Source organism: Anopheles coustani, chromosome 3 (assembly GCF_943734705.1).
Source record: "Anopheles coustani chromosome 3, idAnoCousDA_361_x.2, whole genome shotgun sequence".
In the NCBI taxonomy this organism is placed as follows: domain Eukaryota; kingdom Metazoa; phylum Arthropoda; class Insecta; order Diptera; family Culicidae; genus Anopheles; species Anopheles coustani.
In genome coordinates this window covers 15867625-15894704 of record NC_071288.1, presented here as the reverse complement: position 1 = coordinate 15894704, position 27080 = coordinate 15867625, and the positions used below count along the sequence as shown (strand labels likewise).

Genomic DNA, 27080 nt, shown 5'->3' with positions numbered 1-27080 from the left:
TAATCATATTTCCGATTAACAACTTCAACCCGCGCACTCCTCTCTTCTAAAGGGGGGGGTGGATAATTGGAATCCCAGGTCGGTCCCTTGGCGGGATTGTGACGGGGAGCCGTTAAGCTGGTTGGAATGGAACCCTTGGAAGGCGCAAGGGAAGATTTTCAAGCCAACGTCATCACCGGATGCAGCGATATAATTTTTTGACGGGACTTAGATGTTTGATTTATAAGATAACCCATCGACAATGAAGTTCGTCGCGACGCGCTGAAGGATCAATCGAATTTTAACAGGCTAACAATCTTATCCCGGATAAGCCTATGAGAGGATCTGTTCAGCCTTTTTTCTGCCAGGGAGTATGACACTACCTTTGCGCTTAAGTAGATTAGCGAAGGTTTCGGTGGCAGGGTTGGTATTCATAAAAAAAATCTAGAGTACGCCAATGGCCTCTTGTGGATAAACATTCCGCAAATGCAACTACGTTACTCACCTGTAAAACGGTAAATATCACTACAAACAGGGTAACAATCAGCAGACAGCCGGACACGGCAACCACCGTGATGGTCGACATGGACGTGCTGGTTAGGAACTGCTGCCAGGTCTGGTGCGACCCGCCACCGCCGGTTCCCTCGCCGGGAACGTCCGGCCCAGCGCCAGCCCTCTCGTCGCCGAACTGCAGCAGCTGCTGCTCGGTCCCGACGCGCCGTTTACCGGCCGGCGATGCATTAATGCAGCCACCTGAAACAGCAAGGGGTGAAGGCGAAAAGAAGGTTACTACAGTGTTGGAAAGAATAGAAGCGGAGGGATTGTGTCTTACCGGTCGCTTTGTCGCAATGGCAGCAGCTTTGATCGTCGGGCGATGCGTCGGCCGCGCAGCAAGGCACACATTGATGGTTGAGGCGGTCGAGGTGCAGCGGGAAGGGGCAGGTGAGGCAGGAGAACTGGCCGGGGCCGCTGCACGTCCGGCACGACTCGTGGCACGTTTTGCACGTTTGCGTCGGCGGATCGTAGTACTGTGACGCGAGGCAATCGATGCAGAGACCGTCCTGCAGCATGCTGTGGGCCGGACAGGACGTACAGGCTAGCGGGCCGGCACCTGTAGTAATGCGGGAGGAAGAGGGAGAAGAAGAACGATCGAATTAAATCTGTGTTTTCAATTATATTTTCTAGTTCGTTCATTTGAAGTTGATTGCATGCACAATGATTGCATACATTCAGGCGCTTATGAGTGAGGTTTTAGAACAAAGCTATTCGTTCTAAAATTAATATTAAAAATGTGTTGGGAATTAAAAAATGTTCGTGTTTCGATGAGGAATTATCTTTACCAAGTGTATGAAATACGAAAATGTTAAATAATGCAAAGAACGACAGACGAGTCAATCATGTTGGTGGTACATCGTCCCAACAACATCGATCACTTACCGTTGCATGTCTTGCAGTAATGATGGCATGGCTGGCAGCCGAACTTCGTCTTGAAGAAACCCTCGGGACACTCGGGGAAGCATTCACCACCCGCCAGCTGCCATCCCTCCGGACACTGCACGCACTGGTTGCGCCGCGGCCCACTACACGTGTGGCAGCTGAGATAGCACTTGGCGCACGTTCCTCGGTCGCTGTAGTATCTGTAAGATGCGAAGCGGCGAGTTGAATCGGTCAGCCGATCTCTTTTCGAATGGCTTTAGTGTTCGGTTGGAACTTACCCATCGGCACAGGTCGTGCGACATTCGCCACTCTGTAGCTGCAAACCCTTCATGCAGGCGGTGCAGTTCATCCGCGAGACGCACTGCGTGCAGGTGTGCAGACACTTGGCACACACGCCCACCTCCATGTAGTAGCCCTCGTCGCACACGTTCACGCAGCGCTGACCCTGGAGCAGCAGATTAGAGGCGCACGTCAGACACTCGTTCTCCGTCGGCCCGGTACAGGTTTCGCACGTCGAGTGACATGGATGGCAGTGGCCGTTCTCGAAGTATTCAGCTGTGTGGAAGAACGACAGAAACGAAACGAAAAACGTTTTAATTCGTAACCGGGTTTGAATGCATTTAATCGACCGGGAAATGACTCTGATCCTTCCTTCGGTTGAAAAAAAACGAGAATATACACATAAGAGGATAAAGTCAATCAACGTTACACGCCATGACGACAGGTCATTATTTCATCCACCCATCACAGGCGATGTAATTATTCACTTTAATATTAATTTTAATTTACAAAATAATCATGTTGCAGGTTGGTGATACAATAACGCAACAATATTGATTATTTGGTTTACGATCCCGGGAAGAGAAGGTAGAGAACGTAGAGAAAATATTGTTATTAAAGATGTACGATTTAAACCAATTTTCCCAGCCCGAGGGGAAAGTAAAAACCAGTACCGTACAAAACAATTGGGTAAATATTAATGCAATAGAGTAAAATAGCCTTAACCAACCTCGGTTCGGGCCTCGGCGACAATAACATCCAGCCAGACCTCATTAAAACCGATCAATCACCAATATTTACCCTGCCTGCCGGACGCATTATCATTTGGCAACAGTTTCCGTTCCGATGACAGTGTTTACGAATTCCGCTCTCGCTCCATTTTACGCCGGGTGCGGTTGCGGTTCTTTTGTGCGAATAATCCATCATGCCCGGCCTAGGGGTCTATGATTTTCCAAGGAAATTGCAGCAAACCCACCCCATCATCATTCCCTGCGAGTCACGCGGTTGGGCGCGTATTTGGGAATTTAATCACGGGATGAAATACCGTCGTGTTATCCAGAGAGGCGAAAAATTTCGCACGGAATCCCGCACGAACCGCTCCAGCTCCCTTTCCGGGGCCGAGGAATAACTTTTCCCTTCCCAGGCGCTCAATCTCTGATTGCAGTTTCCGATTGGGGAAGCATAAAAAGGGGCGAATGTACATGGCGAGCCACCGTTACCAAGGAAACAACATCCGGCTACTCCTCTACCCGGCACATCAGAATCGCAAAGGACAGTTGGCAATCTTTGTACGGGTTCTGTGCGCATTTTTGCATTTTCGGTTCGTCGCACAATCGTCGCGGGTCGTCGTCGAAGTGGTGGGAGGCGGATGAGGAACGGAGGTCGGTCGTTTGGTTTTACCGCTTGGTGGTTCACCGCCCGCACTCTGACGGTGACGCGCGCCGTTTGATTCCGATGGAAAGCTTATCGCTTAGATGGATGCCCCCATCCACTGTGCACGGAAGCGCTTCAGCAATTACGGGGAAATGCATCGGTGCACTCCCGAGCCCGGGCGTAACGATACGGCAATTCGCCTAACGAGCATAAATTCACAGTCCGGCGCATTAATCGAAGCGTCGTTTGCCCCATCGGAGCGTAGCAAAAGGACCCCCCCCCCCCCCCCTTTGCTCGCGTTCCACGTTTCCCTTTCGGATCTTTCCGGAGAACTGGTTTCGCCAGCAAGGTGGTGGTTAGCATTCCGGGAAAGCGTATGCTCTCTTCAGTGTGCAAGGGTAGATCAGATACACTCGAAACTTGGGCGCATTATTCGTTACAGTAGGAAATAATAAATAAAACTACCAAATGAGTACATTATGGAGGCGCCTGGTCGTTCACTCGGAAAGAGGTGAAGCACAACATATGAATCTCCATGTACACCTGTATCCTTTTTCTGACAAATTTAATGACGTTCTTCATTGATTTTATGTGAAATAAAGATCAAAGATTGTTAAAAATCAGAGGGAAAAAAGGGTTTTATCAATAAAGCATCAACATTGAACGCCATGAATGTGAATACTTCAGATTACAGTATGTTGGAGAACCTATCGGAAGCGTACAATAAATTCGAACCACCCTTTTCATTCATCAGGCTGCGAAACTAAGGTAACAGAGCCTTCGGTAATCGGCATGTGCAGTTCAAAAGCACTACAGCTTCTTATTTAGATGCTAGGTTTAAGAGTCACCAGGGTTATAGTTAAAAAGGAAGTAAAGTGAAGAATTCTTCGTTGAGTGCCAGATTAAAGTAACACTAAACAGATTGATTCAACCAACCGGTTTGGAAAACCAAGCTTATACTAAACATCCCGAGAATATCGTTTTGGGATTAATACAGCTTTAAGTTTTCATTATATATTTATTGTTGGTGAAACAACTTTTTAGAAAACATCAGTGATAAACGTGTTAAAAAGCATTTTCATGAATTGATTTTTAACGAATCTGCGATACTGGCGCTGAGCGGAAGGAAAACGATTCAAGTTCAATTAAGAGAAACATTTAAGTTCAGAAAAAGAAAGTGGCGCGAAACTATTCATTTCTCTCTTTTCAAAGCACGTTGAGCCCGGTTAGCAAAAGTACCGGAAAGACCCATTCAGTTTTATGACGCACCAGAGATAAAGTCACACTTTTCTCTTTCCATGACTATTGCAACGAATGAAAAAAAAAAAACGTTGAAAGTCCGTAGGGACATGAAGGTGGCTTGAAGCTTGCTTGAAGGTGGCTTTTAGTTTGGGAACCATTTTTTCCCGCCCGGCTTCGCAATGGGATCCATTATTGCATGCACTTAGTTGGGATTTAAAAAGGTAAAAAAAGAGGTAAAATCGATCAAGCGATAAAAATGGACTGCGAGCACGTTTTCCATTTCGCCACGATACCGGCCAATTTCGAAAGCGTCGTCGAAAGGAAGTGTCGGCCCAAGGTGCCAACCGTTTCCGCGTCCATCCCGCTTCCCCGCACCGGGTGCATTTATACGCAGACTAATGGTTCCGCGCGCCGTGGAACGGTGCGACAACGCAGAGGTGGCATCGATAATTGTGCAATAATTTTCCACCCCCTCCCGATGCCGGTACACTTACATTCGTCACAGTTGTTGTTTCCGTTGGCGATGCATTTCCCCTTCCGGTTCATCGTCCAGTTGTCGTGGCAGCTGAGGCAGACGGCACCGTTGCTGCAGGTGGCGCAACCGTGCGGGCAGGCGATGCACTCGTGGCGCTTCTTGTCCCCGTAGAAGCCGTCGGGGCAGGCGTTCAGGCAGCGGCCTTCGTGCGCGAACCGGCCGGCCCGGCACAGGATGCACTGGCTCTCCGAGGACCCGTTGCACGTGGCGCAGGATGTATGACAATCGGCACAGCTGGAAGGAAACAGAAAACAATGGAAAGGTATTACAATGGCACAGGATATGGGGCGCAAAAAGTTCCATTGAATTGGAGCGGAGGAAATGGTTTGCATGAATGCACATTAAAGAGTCTTCAAACGTTGCTCGATTGAATCATTTAGTACTAAATGCTATCTGGCTCTTGGAGCCATCTTTTTGTTCGATGAATAAATCCGAGAAGGAAGCAAGTACACACTTCAGACACTGTACCTTAATTTATTCAACATTATAAAAAGATTCAAAACCCTTAAAAGAGAGAACAGTAAACCTGTTTCGATGAAATACGAACTCTTACCAAACACAAACAATTATTTTTTTTTCCCTTTTGGTGATAAAAGAACATCAAAATAGTTCATCTAATCACGACGTTCATTCTCTGAAGAAATTGATATTTTGTTTATGGAGTTGAAATTTTTTTCCGTACAAAAATCAAAGTACATTAAATTGGAAAACGTCGCTCAAAGGAAGAAATAATTTCAACTAGCATTGGGCATTATGATCAACTTTTATACTAAAACGACCAACCATGGGGAAGTTCATACCATCGCCCAAGTGCGTCTTTTCGTTGCAGGCCAGAATCGTTACACCAAACAAACACTTCTCGGCGATAAAAGCTGTAAAAAGCGTTCCCTCCGAGCGCGAGTCAAACCAAATAGAATAATCTTGAAAAATGAAAAAATCTAGAAAAATGGGTTCCCCCTTTCCGCTTGGGTGGACATTCGGATGTCCTGATCGTGGGAAAGCGATCCTGCCTGGAGGGGTGGGGCGGCGCGGAACGGACTTGTTGGTAAGTGTTGGCGTTGGCAGCACTCAGCACTTTTACGATCGCCAGATGTGGCAATAAAATTTAACAACAACGAAACAAAGCACAAATGCACACAAGCGACGCGATGCCCGGCGAAGACGACGCATTTCGGGGTCAACGAAGGGGGCAGCCGAGCACACGTACACTTGCAAGTACACATACCCTGGTGCCCTTAGTATGTGCAATTTTTCCGTTCGCTCGGCGCCCGGTTCCTTCCGACTAGAATAAAATAAAACAGTAGGAAACACTTAAATACAGATAGAATTTTTATGTACACCTCAACCAGCATAAATTATGCACACACACCCTCGAGAACTCGCCGAATGGTGGGTGCCATCTTCCCCGTTGTCCTTCCCGGAGTTCCCGGGGTTCGGAAAGGACACGTGGAAAGTGGAAGCGCGCGCGTTACGTATGAGTTATGTCGCGTGGTACCATGCTGCTAGGAGCCAACCTGAAATTGACTTTTCACCACGCGAGATCCCACCCCCCCCCCCCCCTCCCACACACACACACACACATACTCGTTTAAAGAGGCTCCACATGTCGTGGATACCGTGCCAAAAAGGCATCCCCGAAGCTTGGCTCGACGAGCCATTTTTCCCTGGGAAAGCTTGTCACCGGGAAAACGCCTTCCATGGTCGACAAAGATGTCGAGAGTGTTCTCGAGCACGTCTTGCCGTCTTGCCGTCCTGGAGGCAAGGAAGATTTAGCAGCAGGGGCACGTAATTGCCAGGGTGTGTATCGTTTGCACCTTCGCGCCCGTTGCCGGCCTTATTCGTTTCGCGCTTCGGGTGACCAGGTCGGGCCCCTTCACCGGCGCCTTTTCTGGCGCCCGAAATGTGTGGCGTGTATGATAATGAAATAAGGGAAAATATGAGCCCGTGTCCGTGGCATCGGAACGGAAAAGGGGTTTTAGTACCCGTTTCGGTTCCCACTGGAGGAGGATGGCGGGGCTTTGGGACGGGGCGCATCGTCTCCTCGGTGAGGTAAGTCATGTCTCGTAAATTCCTTCCCTGGCTTGGCAGGTGTACGGTACGGTAGTGGCTGTAGTGTCCCGGCTGTTGGCAGGAAGCAACCTCAAGGAAAGATAGAGAGCGTCCAGGATCGGTCGGTCCTCGTGACAGCAAATTGCGATAAATAATCGTAAAAAAATATGAAGTGACAGATAATATTTGCGCTGTTGCTGTCGCTTTGATGGTGTGGCGGGACGTCCCGCAAGCGGAAGTACCGAAGCGGATGTCAACGGCGAGTTTAGGAAGTTGAAGTGCGGGAAGCATGAAATTTTATTTTCAATTTTTATGACCCTTACTCGACGCCGCGGCAAAAGTGGGCATCCAGGAACATCGGCCGTTGGCCGCATGGGGAAAAGGGAGAGAACCGCTGGTCGGATGACAGTCTTTCACACCACGGGATGTCCATTGCAGCGAAGGACCTGATGCTCCAGTGTGGGTACGAATTACCCCCGGGGAAATCCATTAGCCAAGTCAACCAACACCACCCACCGTCCTCGCCGAGGGGTAAGTAAGCGGTACTGGCGTCACCACCCCAGCACCAAAAGCATCCGTTTTCCGGTGTGCGCTACATTAACGCCAGCTGGAACCAACCGCCACCCCCCTTCCCCGCCGCTCCGCCCACAGGTGTGTAGGGGAAGATTTAAGCGAACGATAGCATAATGTGGGCCGCCAACTCCAACTCGCCGTGCACATCTGGATGCACATCCGCCCGGCTGCAGGGCTGAGGCCACGGGACTTTGTGGAAAACATCGTGCGAAATGAAGTTGAATAATGTTGTTAGCAAAACATCCATCGCGTACGTGGACCACGTGGCCGCGGGGCGGACCGGGAGGGGAGAGTGTCCTTTTTTTTATTTTGTTCCGCGGGAAACAGAAACATTGTTTCGTTGGCATTCTTAGGAAGTGTGTTTATGACTCCCGTTACCTTTATGTTTCAAAACGTAGCGAACGAAACGACAAGCTTAGCTAAGGAAATAAAGAGAATCTCCTCATCCATTAGAGCATGTTTCGTAATAAATCCAAAATGTAGCTTTCTAACTCAGTTTACAACATTAATTCACCAAAAAATGTTTTGAAAAAAACAGGTAGTTTAAGTTTCTATTTTAACAGCATTCAGGACTATGGTAAATATTATAAGGAGCCACGATCGTTGGAGTTTCAATTTAGAAGAAAACTCTAAGCTTACTTTCTAATGTGGAATGACGTTTGCAGATGAATCTTATAAATACTTACATAAAGAACAAACCGTAGCTTTAACCCATTTGCAATCAAAGGCACATTCAAATGTATACAATACTTCCTTCAATACAATGAAATACAAATCATTTTAATACTTTAATAAAAATACTAAAGAAGTTGAAAACAATTACTTTTTACCAGAAATACAGACTATTGTTGACCATATCCATAAAGGATTATTTTGTGGAAATGTATAAATCCAAAATCGCATAACAAAGCAATTAATATAAAAGTTGATAACAAAGTTTGTATAGTCGTGGTATTACAAACGATTTAAAACATTACAACATTCTGGATCAACAGTTGCAGCCTTGATAATTTCCATAATTTTCCGAATTTGTTAATGATGGAGTGTTACTCTGCAATGTTTGTTATTGACAGTTCCACCAAACGGCCTCACAAATCGGTGTGATTCAATGCATTTATAATTCTCCTCATTCTTCTCTCCTTTCCCTGTCGTTGATTTTTTAAAGGTATTATGCCAGATCTGTTTAAATTTGAATACATTCTAGTAAGTTTGAGGTGAATTGAGGAGAAATTAGGGAATTAGGCTGTTATCTGCTTAAGAAAGTTACCTGCTGTGTGTAGCAAAACGTTTAGTTCAGTGCAACTAGAAAATTATACTAAAATATATTTCACTTTGCCAAGGTTTGCGTTTAACGCGCTGGATCAAAGTTAAAAAAGCGTTAAAGCGTTAAATGAAAAATGCTATCATTTAAATCATTCATTTGATTTAAAATGACAAACAAAGCGACATTGCAATGTAATTGCAAACACTAATATGGACATGATTCGGTATCGATCCGCAAAGAAAACTGGACAATGTTTGGTCGAAGATTCCGATTGAACTATCATCTGGCTGACCATATTTTGAATTCGGTTTTCCCTCTGGACTGGGAACCCAATTCCTTCCCTCTCGGATATGCAATTTCCCAATCAAATTATCTGCTTCATTCGCCGTCCGAGTGCTTTTCCTTCTACGACCGTGGAATCCTATCCCCTCTCTCTCTCTCTCCCTCTCTCCCATTCATCTCCCATTTTCTTCGTCAATATCCTGTCATTTTGCACGGTTCGTTACACTGCGGCGGGCAAACCGATCGTCCCCAGAGCGATCGTTTGTATTTCATTTCCGTTTCCTCGGTTTCCCCAATTTTTTCCTTCGCTCTGAAACAAAATTTCATAATTTGAAGCAAAAACTCGGGGAATCGTTCCGCGAATAAGCCATAGCTCGAAACGCTTAACACGAAGCAGACGCGAAAAGATGCGCGCGATGGAGGAAGGCCGAAGGTTTGCAGAAATAATATTATTTCGTGCCGTTTTGTTGCGATGGCGATGACAGTATCGATGGGCGACATAAAGAAAAGTAGCGAAGCCTGTCCATGGCAGAATGTTTTTCCGAAACAAACACTAGAGAAATCCCTCGCGTTTCTGGTGAATCGTTGCGACGGAGGATGGTTCGCTTCGCAGGAAAATCAACGAATCCGCACCGAACAAGTAGGTTACATTCTTTTTAGTTCGTTTCTCCGCATTAAAGAACTTTCCAACGACATTCGGGGCCATTGTGGTCAAGGGAAGACGACCGTGTGACAGTAAGCAACCGGAAGAACAATGCCAACCGGATCGGAGTCAACATTTGGCGAGTAAATAAAATTGGCACGGTGTCAAACGGTTCGGTTTCGGCGAACAATCGGTCACGAGCGGGGTTTTTGTGCGATAATGGAATGGACGGAAAAGGAGAAAACTAAATAAAAATAAGCTTTTATAAACCAGTATCTTAAGCAAAACATTTCCCTCCCATTGCGGTTTGCCTCTGTAATGTGCCGGGGCGATAAACATCAGGAGAGCAACTTTTTGTCCGCACACAACTGGAGAAACGAAGGAAGATACCATAAGCACCAAGGCTATGGGACCAGCTATGTTTACCATTCGTCTTTGCGATGAACGACTCTGGCGACAATAACTATGATGATTTCGATCGAGCCAGTAACAATGGCACTTCCGACAGGAAATGGATCCAATCCCTAAATCTGGAACGTTTCATTTGCAGGATAATCGTGCTAAAAAAGAGCTGGGCGAAGCGTTTCAACGCAAAAAAAAGGAAACTGAAAGTCAACGCAAATCGGATGCAATTGTGAAACCGATCAACAGCGACAATGGTCCATAAAATGGTTATTCGTGGAGCAGTTTTAAGCACGAACCGGACACAAAGCGATGAACTCTACTGGTGGGACTTAAAAAATAAGCATTTGCTACATAAAAGATGCCAGGAAGAAAATTTTGCAAGAAAAAACTAACCAAAGGTGATTGCGGAAAAAAAGCAATCCCTCCCAAAAATTACCAAAATGTTTTTCCATACATTTACCAACGGAAATCCTTTACCATTAAAAGTTCGGTTACGAACGAAACGCCAACAGAAGGTAATCTGGCACCGGACAGGATTAGGCCAGAGGTTATGAAATTTGAATTAAGTTACATTTTATGCATATTCAGCCGCTCGACCAAGGTGAGCTTCGTTTTTAGTCAAATTTTGGAAGCCCTTCTAAGCTTCTCAGCGCCAACAGTTTAATTGGCCCGGACAGTTGTTCCTCGAAGGTGTTTTTTGTTTAATTTTCCCCCGCCGTCGACAACCTTTATCCAATCAATTACGCTTGATGAGATTTTTTTTCACGCCCCAAAACTCGCTCATTACGAATGCATGCCCCCGGTGGAAAGCTTCGCGCCGAAAGCGCCGAGTAATCCATCAACTTTGCACCGTCTTCTCGTCGGATTATGTTTGGCGAAGGATCGAAAGTAAGCTGCAACAACCGGGGAGGACAACATTCCGGTTTTTTTAAAGCTGTACGTTCACGCAAAATGATTGAAACAATCGATTCAATTTTAACGCCTCCACCAGAAGACAAAAGAAAACAATACGAGTGCTTTACTGTAAACGGAGCGTTAAAATGAAACGACATGCCATTTTTACTGTGCAGCATAAGCATTATTTTTACAATCGTCACCTCACGGCACTCGTATGCGCAACACCCTGCTGCTGCGTGAAATGAGGTGCAAAAGTATCCATACACACTTCCGGGGCCCGCTGTCACGAATGTGCCCCGTCCGGGCTGTGGGCGAATGGCGTACAGGTTTCATCACGTTTTGCTTCGTGAAACGATGTAATAAAATTTTATTCATAAAATAACCGAAACATTTCCCCACGAATAGCCACCGAGGTGAGGGTGCGAGGAGCAAGAGGACGATGCTGCTGGATGGGGAGTAAAACACCCAACGAATTCATGGTTGTGGGGAAAAAAAAATGCTCCATATCTAGAAAGTGGGTGAAAAATTTCATCAAAAGCAAATTTTCGATCGACAGCAAACGATACCCCAACCTCAATATTTGTCCTTCGGTCGTAGTTGCCCTCTATGAGCTGGCGGATGTTCTCCACCATCTTCCGAACGCTCTCTAATGTCCTTGCCTTTTTCCTTTCTTTCTTCTAGGAAAAGCGTCGACAAAGGAAAACTCCCCCACAGCGGTGAAGTCTTCGATGGAATATTAAATGATTGCTTATCTTGTTTTCAATTTGCCCGTTCCTCTGGCGCGGCAACGGGCAAACGGAAATGTCGGTCAGTCTGGTCACCAGCGTCTTGTGACCTGACCTAGGCGGAAGTCGACCGTGTCGCCCTCGTGAGGGCGATTGAAATGCAGATCGACAACTGTCAACGCCACAAGTCCCTGGTAATCGTGTGCAAATTTATAAGAATATCTTTTGTTGTCCATTTGTTCTCCTACGCTGTGGGGAAGCAGTCGCCGCTCGAGTGTTCGGTTCCACCCGGGCTTGACCTGTTGGTAGCGTTTATTTACAGGACAACAAAACCGAACAATGTCGTCCGACACGATGTCCTCGTTCGCTGTCGATGGTTCGGTAGCACGTTGAGCACGGAGTCATAATGAATATAGAATGGAATCGATAGCACTCGAGAAAGTTAAGACAGCAAATGGCTCCAATACGGACGGGCGTCTCAATTGAATACTTCGTTGGCTACTTTGTGCCGTTTCTCGGCCAAACGAGTCAACAAGAGGACGATGGGTTCTCTCGCTGTTGCCCGGAGTTGCTGGAATTCTTGTCGCTACACGCCTTTCTTCCCGGAACGAGGAGCCAGCTCGAACTAACGGAAACATACCTGGAAGGTGCATCTAAGGCTCCCCGGAGCGTAGGGATTACGCTGGATTGTTACCCGGGACAGGTTGAATTATTCAATCGAAGTCCCAACAACCCGAAGAGTACACGAAGCACTAGAAGGAACGCAGGAACCGGTACCGGGCGGTAGGGGAAAACAGTGGCAATTTTTGTTTACACATAGATAAAGACATCCCTTGCCCATCGCCGCAGGAGGTGAAATGGCAGCTGCTGTAACCCATGGGGAACTGTGGACACACCGAAGCATGGTAATACCTTAAAATAATACTTCTGTGTAACATACTTCAGGTTCATTTCGGGGATCGACCCCATCTTCATCCGCCGTTCGACTTCAATCGTTGCCCAGAAAGAACACATGTTCCGAAAGGTGGCTCCGGTGGTGGCTAAAGACCCGGAGATTAGTGATCTACTTCCGGACAAGTGGGCCCACCCCCCCGGTACAACCACCGTGCGGCGAAGCTTTGCGCCAATATTATCGTAGGTAAAAGTTGACCTCCTGCTACGGGCTTCTTTCGGCGTCATTAAGGGTGGGGTGGATGGACACACAACCTGTGTCGTTTTGAGTGCGACGATGGAACTGTGCCTTCAACAACGGTGTGTCTTCCGTGCAACGAACATCATATGGGCTTTGTGGTACGCCGGGGGCACTTACTTGTAATCCTCCGTTTCGTAGGTGTTCTTCGGGCAGGCGGCGTAGCAGCGGTGCTCATGCATAACTAAATGATGATCGCAGCTCGTGCAGTAATCGGGCCGATCCTGGCAGGAGGCACAGTTTGCCTCGCACGGCACACACGTTCGATTATCGTAGTCTGTATGGGGCAGAAAACGGGGTAGAAAGAATCGGTTAGTTCGGTGTTGCACAAACGATATGAACAGTTGTTGCGGCCAACGGGGGACCATGCCCTCCGGTGGGCCAGCGCTCTAGCGTAAGCGATAAGTAAAGCAAAAGGATAGTTAAACCAAACAGAATTAAATTAAAGTAAATGACCAGCTTTGACGCGCTGGGTTCCGGATAGTTTTCGAGGAAGAAGAGAATCCTGGAGATGGGGACTGGAAGTATATTTTAGTCAAAAAGCTACACTGCTTGGGAAAGAAAACAACCCCTTGTCTGCACGAACGTTGTACGCTTCTGGTGGAAGGCAAGCAAACATCGGCACATTTCGGACAAGTTTTTCATCAAAAACCGGTGCGTATCCCCTCCCCTCCCCTCGGGGAGGGCAAATGAAATGACAGTGAACGAGTCGGTATTTAATCTGGCCGCTCGTTTGCGGGCAAAAAGGTCAGGACTACCGGATCTTCTAGTTTGCGGGTGCGTTTCCCGGGCGAAGATAATTGAATTTGCGTCCGCTCCACACAAACAACAGGCGACTCTCGCTTGTTGGGTAGGTTGTAATCCGTGTTGGGAGGGGGTGGAAAAACAAAAAAATGGAAGAAAAACATACACCAGACAACGGGGCTCCTATTTTCTCGCTCCTGCTCGCAGGTACACCGCCTCACCGCCATATGCTCGACTGTTTCTCGGCTGCTGTGGAGCAGATCTCCGATTTCAAATGGCGCAGTAAAAGATCAAAGACGGTTCTCGCAACTAATTTCCTTCGCTGTCATTATCACACATTTGAGCCCGGATGTTGCTGCTGTTGTTATTGTTCGGAGGGAATAGGGAAGGGCGGCCGAGTCGAAAGGAAAATACGAATGATTCGCACAAGTCAAATTACAATTTGCTTCAATTACGAGGGAAATTGTACTCTACGCCTCTCGTGCAAAGGTAAACGAACAACGTTGAACTTTATTTGTGTGTGCACACAGACAATCGCATCGACAACATCAAACATTAACCAACGTGATGATTGCCAATAAATCAGTTGTTCACGGGTCGATTGATGTGCCAATTCTACTTCAATGGAATGGCTGTTTTATCCATCCCTTCAGAGTAATGCGCCGTTAACGCTCCGATCTCCGATGACACACAACGCTCCTTCGCTACCCCCTTGGGCCTCACATTTACTGCCTCGTTTTAAGGGGAAAAGTTTGTCTTTCCAAGCGTTGTAGATTGTGCACAAACTCCACTCAGCCATGTTTGATTCGAATGATCAACAATTAAAGAGACTATTAAATCCACCACCAGACGGTATCCGACACCGCATCCGACACCGTAAAGCGGAGCAACAGGTCGCGCTGTAGATTGGACTTACAGAGGTGAGAAGTGTTTCTCAAAAGGTTCTTACCAAAGATTTGTATTGCCAACGCAAGGAAAGACATGTTATGTTGTTCGTCAATGTATGTACACTGTAGCTAATTTAGCCCTACCTACAGTTTTCGTTTGCTTGAGGACAGTTTCCTTCTCGGGAAAAAGCGTCTAAACGCGTCTTTAAAGAGCGAAGGTCGGTTCGAAAAAATCAAATCACACACATGCGGAAGGATGTTTCGTTTCGGCAAACACTGCGGAACACCGACCAAACAATCGCGCCCCAACGCAGCCCGAAAACGGAAGCAAACAAACCAACGAACGATGGTGTGCGCCTCCTACAGGCAGGCGGGCAAGAATAAATATATATGGGAATTGACGCGGAAAACGTGTCCTCCGATGGGCATTAAAATTAATAATTATAAATGACAAACAAACATAATTAAAACAAATTACAGCAGTGCTCATCCGAGTGATCATCATCGTCGTCCTCATGGAACGGCGAGGAGAATTTGTGGCGTCAGGGTGAGGGAAAGAAAGGAAGAGGTGGTAGGTGAAGACTTTCAGCTGGAGGGGATGGAGGGTTCGATGGGACTTACAATTTCTCTGGCACGAAGCGTAACACAGACACACGCACACACTCTGAGGCAGCTTCGGAAAGGCCACAAACCCCTTATCCGAGCATTCCGTGCAATCACGTTTTGGTGGCGTTTGGAAAACATTTCACCCACCTTTCGCACGGTCCCCTCCTCATTGTATCCCTAGCACAACATCGAAATGAGAATGGAATGGAAAGAAACATCCGGTCTCGTGTGCCAGACCCGTGTTGTTGGCTGCGTTGGACGGGTGGAGTTGGAGATATATTTTGTGGCACAAAGTATGGATTAAATTTATACACTCGTTTCGTTCCCGCCCTTTCCCGGGCCCGCAAGGTCGTGGACCGGTAAGGCTGTGCTGACGCGACCATCGCGTCGAGGTCGTAGGACAAAATCTGTGTACGCTGTGTTTCATGTTACGACCGCAGCCTGACGGCGCTGTCTGGTTGAGGATTTCACGATACAGAAGCAGCAAACATTGTTGGGTGCAGGAGGAGGAGAAACAGACGGGATGGATCGGATTTCGCAATTCTGCCCTCTATGGCTACCCCAAATGACAGTCAAGCCTGTAGGGTGCTTCTTTGGATTTGTATTCGACAGCGTAGCGATGTTGGAAGGCTGAGAGGTTGGTTGGTGGAGTTGTGAAAGTTAATAATTAAATCCGAACCGGAAGGGGCAAATTTACTGGCACTGGAACAAGCAAGAGACATCTACTACTCCGGAGGGCATGAAGATAATTGGTGGCAAGATAAGGAAAATTCATCTCACGCTCACAAACACACTGTGTGTCTCAGGTTCGGAAGCACACTTACTTTCATAGTATCCTTCCGGGCAGACCTGCAGGCAGACGGCAAGATCGGTGACGTACAGGTGGGCAGGGGCGCAAGTAAGACAGCTATCCTGGCCAGCTCCGGCACACGTTTCGCACGATTCGTGACATGGCCAGCAGACGCCTCCCTGGTTCGGGAAGCTTCTCGGTGGGCAGCGACTGACGCAAGTGCTGGAAAAAGGAGGAGAGGAGTTAAGGAGATATGCATCATCATGTCAAGGGTTGGGTTCGTCTCAACGCACTCTACTTACTTGTCCAACCGGTAATGCTTGCAGGCAACACACTGCGTAGGTCCCTTGCCGTAGCATCCCTGCTGATCGCACTCGGGATCGCAATCGTGCAAAACCACCAGCTTGTTGTTCGAGTCGGCCATCACGTTCTCGCGCTGCGCCGTCGGGATGTTGTGCCCGTTCAGGGTGGCCACCGTCTTGTCGATGCCGCTACCGGCACCGCTGAACAGGTTGGGGAAGTTCATGAAGTTACTGTACAGATCCGACTGGTAGTAGTTAGCACCAGTTCCTCCGAGCGATCCCGACTGCTGGTTGATGTCCGTTTCCGTGGGAAACACGAACGGGTTGAGGCCCGAGTAGGCGGCACCCGAGCGTGTACCTTCCGACTTCAGGCGGATCGGGTTTGTTTGTGTGCCGTAGAAGATCAGCTGCCACTTGGACAGGATACCGGGTTGGCTGACGTGGCGTGGACCTCCGTTAAGAATCTGCAGCGTCCAGCGACCTTCGGCCCGTTCGCCCCAGAAGTGCACGCTGAGGAACGGCCAGTCGTCGAAGTTGGACTTGGTGATATCTCGGGGGCGCTCGAACAACAACGTCGAGGTCGTTCCCATCGGAGACGTGAGCAGGATGCGCAGGTTGCCCCGCGGGAAGAATCGCAGCGTAATCTTGCACTGCACGTGCTCGAGGAAACGTACCTCGTTGACCGTCCCAGCGCATCCATTCACGTCCATGTGCGTCTGCAGTGTGTAGCCCACCGATACCTCTATCGGACGATCCTCGTTGATCTCTCGCGACTTGCAGATGTGCTGCGAGGGCACGGCGGTCCACTGTTCGGCCAGGCTCACCATCGCACCGGCATCCATCAGGCCGTAGCCAAACTTGTGGCTCACCTTCCGCTTCACACCGTTCAGTATCCAGCCCGGTTCCTTCTCGAGCGGCTCCGAGCGGGACGTTAGCACCACCAGGTACTGCATGTCACGCCACGTTAGGGCCGGGTTCGCCTCCAGCGCGAGCGCCGCTATGCCGGCGGCCAACGGTGCCGACGCCGATGTTCCCGTGTGCTCCACGGTGCAGATTCGATCGGGACGCAGTGAACCGTCCATGTCGACCGTCGCCACACTCTTATCGTGTCCCGGAGTTCCCGAGCTGTACGTCGTCGCTAGCGTTGACGAACATTCCTCCAGATACCACGGTTTGTAGCTGAGGGAAATGTAAAGAGGAACACATAAGCAAGGAATGAAAAAAAGCAATAAAAACAATGCTTACCCTCCCTGAGTGGCGCTGGAGATAGATAGAGTGAAGATCGAGTTCGTGTAACCGTCGCAGTTGCAGCTGTCCGTGTATCGGCCACCATTACCCGATGCCCAGATGAAGATCGAGCCTTTGCCCTGTCGCCCACTCGTGACGCCAAAGATGAAGGCGCGTCGGGCCAGCGGTCCCGGGCCGTCCACCGTCGAACCGTCATCCTCGGGACCCCACGAGGCGCTGTAGATGTCGATGTGATCCGGGTTCAACCCCAGTGCCTTTGCTTCTACCGCGTCGTTCACCGTTCCATCCAGCATCCGAACACCTACCGGAAAACACAAGAAGAAAGAAAATCATAAGGATCATTTTCACAAACAACACTTTGCCCCAAAGGTCGATCGCTCCCATTCGACTCTTCAACGATTCTCCGGGGTTTCCTCGAGAACGCTGGTTACACTAGGAAGGATTTCCTATCGGAAAAATTTCCACCGCTTTCCAAAAACGTACCAAATCAACCGGCTTCAGTCTAACGACCGGGCCAAACGAGATGAAGAGATAAAAATAAATTCGTTACGAGTTATGGCATCTTTTCCCTACGGTTTCAAAATCTTCGGTAGGAATTCACCTTCCTTGGATGTGGTCTCGGATCTCCTACAACACTGCTGTAGATACTTCCCTACATATTTCGCTACTCATATTTTTGTTTTCCACTGCTTTGCCAACCCTTAGCCGTGTGCTGTGATCTCAACTGAAGATGAAATGTTCCAAAACGGGGGAGAAAAAGCCGCGCTAACCGGCAAAGATATTCAAATAATGGTCACAGAGTACGCATATAGAAGGAACTCCGCACGTGGGAGGTCGAACAAATTGGTAAAAATATTATGACGCCCCCCCCCAGTGAACCGTTGGTTGGGGCGAGAGTTTTCACTGCGGGAAGCGCCAAAGGTGGTGGTGCCATAAAATATGTAATCTTCCCATGATGGGGTTTCGCGCGTGTTTGGTGTTGTTTTATACGAATTTCGGCACTGCAGCACCCTGCCGGGCGGTTCGGGATGGATTTTGTTATGAAATCATCCAATCCTGTAGCAGGTGTTGATGGATCTCAGCAGATGTAAAGTATCAGGGAGTTTACCATTCTCCTCGCTTTACAACAAACTCGCTCACCCCGGTGAAAGTGTTAGAGTACGGTAATCATTTTATGCCTTCGATACACAGCTTCATATTAGGCGATGTTCCGTTGGATTTTACTTCAACTGGAGAATTTTTCCATCTTATTCTTTTCAATTAGCAACATTATCTGATTTGCTATAAATAATAGCTACTGGAGTACCGCAACCCAAAAATATCTTGATAGAGCACCACCAATCCTGATTCAATCAAATATCCCCGCGTAAAAGCTGTAAAAGTAAATTTAACATACCCAAAAAAAAGGTACTCAATTCGACTTAAGGGCTCTCGAAATCCGGAGGGGTGAAAAAAGATGGAAACGGAAATCCCATCAAATCCATTTAAAATTGATCAATAGTGATTGATACGGTCGATTTGGCGGGAATAATTCGAACCGGGCAGCAGCTCGAGGAGTCCGTCTTCATCCAGGGTTCGCTACAAAGGCCGTTTCCCGCGCACTGACCCATTTGTTCCAGCCGCTCGAGTATAATCTGATCCTAGTTTGATAAATTGTTTGTGGGCCGTAAAAATGAATGAGAACCGGCTGATTGGTAGTGAGGGAAAAATGATTTTTCTATTTGTAACAGCACCGCCACGCGTAACGGTTTATCAAAATTTTATCAAAGGTGCAGGGGAAAGCAGGTCGCATTCGTGGAATCAAATTTTCTGCTTACTGCTAGGACGGCGTCTCTGTACGCGGGGCAAATACTGTGCGCCCTGGAGTAAATTAAGAAAAATGATTCCGAGAAAACGAACATCCTAGTTGGGTTTAGTATAGGAGAAAGGAAAAACAAGCCGCTTTGGAAAAAATGAGATGATGTTATATGGCAGGCAAGATGTCTAGTGTCTTGCAACTTGAAAAAGAAATGAAGACCTAAATTCGGATCAGCACATGTGCTCAACTTCTGAGGAAACACACATCAATAATGCCTTACTCACACAATGTTCACAGTTAATACACATCATTCACGTTAGATACTTTAGAAAAATAACAAACCATCAAACGTGGTTTCTGTTTGCGGAAAATTTCAGAGAACTTTTGAGTCGAAACAATGATCGATAGGGTACAAGGAGCAAAAATGAAGTATTTCAAAATTCAGATTCATTTCGTTCCCAAATTTTCGAGTTTTTTTGCCATAAAAAAAAACTATGAAAAATTCACTATCTGCCTTTTTTTTTGTCAAATTGTGTAACCTTCGTTTCGCATCCATTTTTCTTTTTTACGAAGGCTTAGCTCCCGCATTAGGATTTTTTTTTGTCGAGATGATAGATGGGAAAGATTTAACCCAGGCACATGTGCCAAACGAAAGTCACGGACTGTTTTTTAAGAACGCGAAAAAAACTAGTTCGATTGGAAACATAAATACGGCAGGCCATATGCTGCCATAAAAAGGGGTTACAAGAACTCATATCCACAATACGTGCCGATCAATCACCTGGCAAATAATCCTGTACCTCGCATTTGTTCAATGATGGATCGAACGTTATCCTTTTTTACAGGTTTTATTTTAAAATCGCAGTCGTTAAAGGATCACTCAAACGTGCCCTCTTGAATGAAACGGGTGGCGTAAAACAGTTGCAGAGTGTCGCGTGTAAATTCGTCGCCAAGCGAAAGTTTATCAAGAGTGCAGCAAATGCATCTGTGTCGGGATTTAGTTGGCTTATGTAAATAGCCCGGGATTTATCGCACAAAAGGTTGCACCAGCAACAAGCCATGACGTGTAAAATCGGGGGATTGCAGCAGACACAACACGGCTCCCGTTGAAAGCTGCTTTCAATCGGCAAAACCTGATCATAGCAAAATCGAACACTCCCGCTTCGTCCCGTAATCAATTAATCATCGCATGATGTGCGCTTGTGTAAATTTAATGTGTATCCGGGGATGTCGCAAGGGAATAAACGAAGGTAGGGAAAAAAGGAAACAAACCTATAATAACCTTAAGGCAATATCGCTACTATCGGAAACGAATACAAAAGCAAAACATATCGAACTGACGCTGACGCTATTGTTTCCGTTTGCCAAGTCTCATAATCGCGACAACGTCTGCGTATTCAGTGTGTAAAATGACTGATAATGGAAAAATCCGCGCGCCCCACGGTTGCTGGAGGAATTTATCAAACAGTTTTCCTCACCAAAAAGCAAACCTAGAATATAAACAGACTGACTACAAACACGAATCAAAACGGGAAACGCCGATAGCGCCCCAGGAAGCAAAGCTCCTCGCCTCTCGAGGAAAAAGGGCATGAAAATTAAGCTCTTCACAAAAACGGACCATTTTCCATCCCGCTTTCCCCGCCCCCGGCTTACTTACCGCCAATGCTGGCGTTGTACGCAACACCGACACCACAGTACTGGTTGAAGGCAACGGCGGCCACTTCGCCGGCGCACCGGGTTCCGTGCTTGTTGTCACCGTTATCGCGTGGCATCGGGTCCGAATCGTTGCTATTGATGTCGTACGACGCGTCAGGATCCTGCGAGAAAAAAGAGAAAGAGTAAAAAATGGGACGATAAGAATGACAGTCAACCCGAAACGATAAGCGAAAGACAATGGTTACAGCTCGAAAAGACAATCGGTTGCTTCAGAGATAACGAAAGAAGGAGAATGAAGTCAACCAGCGAAACCCCAACCACAGAAATTATTCTTTTGTATCCTGGAGATATTTTGGAGGAGCAGCAAAGTGGAATATTCATTCCAGTGCAACGAAGAGGATAAATTATTTGAATCAAACACCATTCCTAAGGGATTTGTTCGAATATGCTGACGAAAGGATACTGAGTTTCTTTTTTCCAGTTCATTGTTATTATTAAGTATCGATTCGGTGAAGGTATTTGTGATGGAAGTATCACAATGGAATCGATAAGTTTCCGGTTGGGAAATGTGTAGTTAATGCGACAAAATATCAAGCAATTATTAATGAATTTGCTCCTTCTGATGAAAGTGGCGTTGGGTAATGCGTAGAACTATCGATCGAGAATTTCGTTTCCACTCCAAGAAGAAGTAGTAATAAAATAAAAATAAATCTTGAGTGAGGCGTTGTTTCGAGCCATCAGAGCACGTTTAATCTTAGATAAAATATGGAATAAACAAAGTGGGGGGTAATAACAATGGTGTTTAGGTTCTTATTTACATTGAGGAAAAGTGTTGTTGTCATTATATCGTTGGACTCGATAAATGGTAGTTTTGTTCCATAACCGTTTTTCCACGCGTATCATTAGAAACACCTTAATTATAGTATGCAATCCCAAATCGTCCGTCATCGAGAGAGAGCCTTTCCACTCTACAAACACCTCGGCAAGCGTGATATAAATGGTGGCAAACTAAAGGATTTTCAAGTGCCTGTCTCCCGTCCTCCACCTTCTCTACATGCGGTATGCGGTGGCGTACACAATCCTCCTCCAGGACATATTGCCGTTCTGAAAATACGCTTTCGTTCTAGTTGTTCGTGCCGGTGCTGCCCAGCACCTTCAAGGAGACGCTTAGCCGCGAGCCGTATCTTGGTCGGCACTGCCTTGTGGTGACCGCACGAAATATAGGTTGAGGTTTCACCGTAATTACCAGCTGTCGTTCGTCGTCTTTGGGTTCGAAAACACCTGCGCGTCGACGATCGGCGGCAACGATGGGGCAGCCCAATTGTTCCAATTTGCCCGGATCCAAACACATATTCACAAACAAACGGAACCTGCCTGCCCGGCCCTTCTCCCCGTTGTCCCATGCGATCGATAGTTCAACCGAATATTAGTCTCACAAGCGCTATTAATTTTCATAATTACGACCTCGAGAACCGATAGAGGTTAGCAGCAACACTTGCACCCCCCCACCCGGATGGGGGTTTGACGTGTCCTTCCGCGACGTTTCCCCATCGGGAAACCCCCACTCCCGCACGTACCATGGCCACTTCCGGTGGTCGTCCCTTGATGGGATGATGATAGTGATGTTGGTGTGGTCAGAAACAATGTTGCTGGAAATTGGTGCTCCAGAGCAGTGGAGTGTTGGAGGGACGTTACCATCCTCTCACAAAGTGGCGAAACAGAACTCAACCAGGTCGGTGTATGTATGTGTGTGTGTGTATCGCTTTGTCAATTCTTGGCGCGGCATGGCGTAGCTATTAGAAGCCATCAGTCTTGTTGACGGTGCCTCCCCCTGTTTTTCGAGGAAACCAAGTCAGCCATCGTACGCCCGGGTGTTGATTTATGAAACGTAATAATGTATTATTTGATACGCCGTTAAAACAACATGCCGCTTTGTGGCCTTTTCCGCAGCAGAAGGTTTCGAAGAAGTGCATCCGAACGACTTCCGTGCAGAAGCACAACGACTCTCCTATGACGCCTTCGCAGAAGCAACGAACAAAATGTATCCTCTTTGCCTTGCATTTCGAACGAACGGTCGCTACGTAAACGATCAACAGTGGCTTGATGGCACACCTTCTCTGCGAAAGTGCTACCAATTTAGCAATTTTTGGCATTTTCATCGCCTTCTACCCTTCGCTATCGAACCCTAACGGCTTTTATCGACCTATATTTCGCAGCTTACGGGAAGTCAGAACCACTCCGCTTTTGCAGTCCGTTGAGGTGCATTGGTAAAATTGAAGGCAAACGGTAAGAACCACTTCGCGTACACGCAGCTTTCCCTAACACCGACTGACGGTGTATGGATATTGAAAACGTTTAATATTGTATGTAAATTTTTCGTAGAACGGGCAAAATGAAATTTATTTCACCGTATGGTTGCGGAACAAAATACCTGCTCGGGATCGAAATTCCGAGGGATACCCGTGGACCGGAGGGGGCAAGGAAAGGACGGCTGTATGGTAATAAGGAAAAAATCTGAAGCGTTTAAAAAAAAAGGAACACTTTGTACCTAGCCGATCCAATCGATGCCCGACCGGGGCGGCAGAGTTTTCCCTCCTACGCTGCCAATCCAAATTTGTTTGGGTGAATTTTCCTTTTTTTCCGATTTCCAGCCCACTCATTGCGGCCGCATGGCCCGCGGCAGGTGAAAGTGATTTTCCAAATTATTCGAACGCCGGAAAAACTTTCCCCAAGCGAAGCGTGACATGGAGGTTCTCCCGAGGGGGTTTCCCTTCCGCGTTCCGAGCTCGGTGGGAAAGTGGGCCGAAGTCGATGTTTCGATAAAAGTCGATCACATTTTGTACACGGGGCCGACGTGTGGTTCGGGAAAATTGAGAACGATTGGGGGGAAAAAATATCCTCGCGCCGCCGGGTTTTGTAGGCGAAGTTTTATCATGTCAAGGAATGAATGAGTGCAAATTAAAAAATACTTTTCATGTTTCGCACAAATTTTCCCTACCGCCGCTTGCCACTTCCGCTTTTTCATCATTCGGCATCAAATGTAACGATTGATTTTTATGGCCAAGCGTTTTCCTCGTTTGAATGGCATGATAATAGGCGCGAACATGATTTGCATTTATTTTCGAGGAATTGAGCCATTAAACGTCGCGATCGGGACGTCGTAAACTGTGGCGAGTTGCGAGAACGATTCGCAGAATGATGCGAAATTGATTTTGCAGCTTAATTGGATGCACATTAAAACATATTTTAAATAAAAGCGATCAAAGAGAATTTTACCTCACAAAAAAAATACTCTACACAAGTTTATCCTTTTCATTTAAATTAAATAAAACTCATACCCCATTTTAGAAACAGATATGAAAAATGATTCCTAACGTGAACTAGTTCACACATGGACGACGAAATAATCTTCTCTTTTTTGTACCGTCATAATCGATTAATATTCCACCTAAAACATGTGGAAAGCTCAAACGAGGAGCTCTAACAATTACACCAGTAATAAAGCGTAGCTTCGGAGAGATGCCTGAGTTGAGGATTATTTTTCGATCGAAGCGTGATACTAACGATTTACACCCAACCGGAAGGGTTGGCAAGTGGACGAACGGACCGAAACATCCCGACAAAAACCAAAAAGGGGAAAATAAAATGGAAACAGGATAACAAATTATAAACCATCTATCATACTTTACGTACGACACATCCGTTTCAACAAACGATTCGCTTCGGGCCAGCACTTGTAGGGGGTTTTTACTTACGCGATATAATACTCTCATCGCTTCGCTTTTGCCTTGTTAGTTTTTCCACTCACACAAACATATATACAGGCACAAGGGCTGAGTGCAGTATTTTCGCAACGCTCCAGTCACAGGCGGTTTTTGCAGTTTCCAATGACAGAAACAAATTGAGATGACCAGACGAGTGCTGTTTGCGTTTTCCTATGCATACACTTCTTTATATTTGCCCAGTGTTTCCCCCCTTCTTCTCCCAGAGTAGCTGCAAACTCATCCGCCACATTAAGGGCAACAATTCGTCGACTCTGGGCAAAGGACCAAAGTAGCTCTCGCCTTTCCCGTAGGAATGCTGTCGAGCAGGACACAATGCAAAAAAAAAGGAAAACCAGCTGAATAAAATGGATCCGTAAGCGTAGGAATATTAATGCTTTTTAAACAAATTATATCGCTCACGTAAGTTCCTTTTTCCTTCCGGCATTTACTTTGTTTCATTTCGCTGGAGCAGAACCATTCGGCACATCGGCACTGCAGCCGAGAGTCGGTGCAGAGTCATCGCCAACAACGGAGGGCAGCAGTGCATTGTTTCCCGTTTTGTGAGTAAAAAAAAAGGGTGCGGGGGCGCATTTGAAATTTTGTGCAACAGCAAACGAAATAACGACGACCTTCCGAAGATCGAGCGCTACCGGGATGATAAATCGCACTGCAGCTGTCGAGAGAGGTGGCGCGCGCATGCACCGGAGCCGTAGGCCGGCCGGGTTTTTCCATCCTTTTTGATGGTATTAATAAAAATACATCAGTTGGCTCCGGTCCGAAATTTCGAAGCGAAGGACGATAAACGATATGAAAAAAAAAGCGGCCTCCCCTCCGTTTGCGATCAACGGAAAGACGGATTGCTCCTCACATTAGACACACGTGCCGTATTAAGTTTACAAATTGAAAGTAATTCATTTTTCCCACCGTTTAGCGTTCGCCAGGGTTTGGGTAACGCTGATCGAAAGTTGTGAGTGACAGCCATGCTGGTGCACGGTTTTATATCCTCCTCATCGGCTGTAAGTGAATCATGGCTCCCATTTGCACTTTAAAGTGGTAACGATCGACCTCTCACACAGTCTGTTTTTGAATTTAAAACCATCAAAGCTTCTGTGAAGCGAAGCAACTTAACCTGCAGCACAACGAGGTTGAATGGCAGATCGGTGGGAGGGGTGAGAAGTTTTCCTGCCACTCGAGCAACATCACCTCGATCATCCCGTTAACGTCTCACGTGCATAAACAGGTTCGCATAAACCAGCCCGAGCTTGTCCCGCATCGTTTGGCGAGTGCATGAGGAATTCGAGATGGCCTACAGATGCCTTCTGACACTTTGCCCACCGGTGAAACCATCCCGAAAGAAGGGAAAACCCGTCCGTATCTATTCTGCATCCTGCATCCAAAAGGAATGCTTATGGTGTCTATCCATAGGACGAAGAAACTATGAAAGGGAAGGTTCCGTTGTCGGAAGCCCTTGAGCAAATTTGTACGTATGCACACGTTTGCACACGAGTTCTTTTGCATAGTTATGCTGCCGCCCTCGTCGTCACCGCTTCCTTCCGTCGATGGTGCTCGCCCATAAAACGAGCGCACGACATCGCCGGAGCTACAAGCACATTCTTCTCCGAGGCGCACCTTACCCGGTTAGTATTTGATCTTTCGTTCGTCTTAATTCGGTCGTTCCGCAACGATGCACTTTTACGTCGGCGGGTCGGTTTTATCACGAACGGGGTGGATGGGGGAAGTGTTTAAACTAACCTTATGTTTTCCTCCGCCACAGGCGGGGAAAAACTATCCCTTGCGGATGATGGATCCCTAGAGGTATGGCAAAAAAAAGAGCAAGGATATGAGCCAAAGCCGGTGCTCAGCTAAACAGCAGCATTTACTGCCGAAGCCTCTGATGATAATAATGACGTGCAGACAGCTTCGTTCGGTTTTGATGCCGGTACCGTACATGGTGGTGGTGCTCGGTGGACCATTCAAATGATGTGAAGTGGATGAAATAACCATCACACTAACGAGAGTGCAGCAACCGTCTTTCGAAAGGTTTCATATTTGGAAAAAGTCAATTCCTACGACGAAGTGACCTCGTTGGTTCGGGATGAAGATCTTTTGAAGAAGAGCCAGATAATGGATGCTTTATTTGGTCTAGGGTTGCTTCAAAGCCTACTATTTCCTCTTAAAAACAAGACGCATTTTCATTTGCCTCTTAAGGAAAACATCAATTGGAACCGCCTTTAAAAGCATTGGGGTTAAGTTCCTTTAAACAGGGAATAGAGCAATCAGTGTTTCATGAGATGATTAATGGATGTGTTGGAAGTAGATACATTTTCACATTATCATCAGAAAAAGAGATAAAAACACTCCGGTGAAACATTTTAACTACAATTGGACATATCAAAAAGAATTATTAATGGT

The 27080-nt window shown here is 46.9% G+C and overlaps 1 protein-coding gene across 1 annotated transcript in view; it reads right to left on the bottom strand.

Annotated features, from left to right (window-relative positions):
* LOC131271861 (furin-like protease 2) overlaps positions 1-27080 on the bottom strand; it is an 89982-nt gene that overhangs the window by 4303 nt on the left and 58599 nt on the right. The window contains exons 5-14 of the mRNA XM_058273423.1: positions 20906-21065; positions 17448-17751; positions 16203-17381; positions 15935-16122; positions 12994-13150; positions 4806-5080; positions 1695-1971; positions 1417-1616; positions 812-1090; positions 485-732 (exon numbers count right to left, since the gene is read on the bottom strand). Of these exons, the coding sequence (XP_058129406.1) occupies positions 485-732; positions 812-1090; positions 1417-1616; positions 1695-1971; positions 4806-5080; positions 12994-13150; positions 15935-16122; positions 16203-17381; positions 17448-17751; positions 20906-21065 (3267 nt within the window). The remainder of the gene's footprint in view (positions 1-484; positions 733-811; positions 1091-1416; positions 1617-1694; positions 1972-4805; positions 5081-12993; positions 13151-15934; positions 16123-16202; positions 17382-17447; positions 17752-20905; positions 21066-27080) is intronic.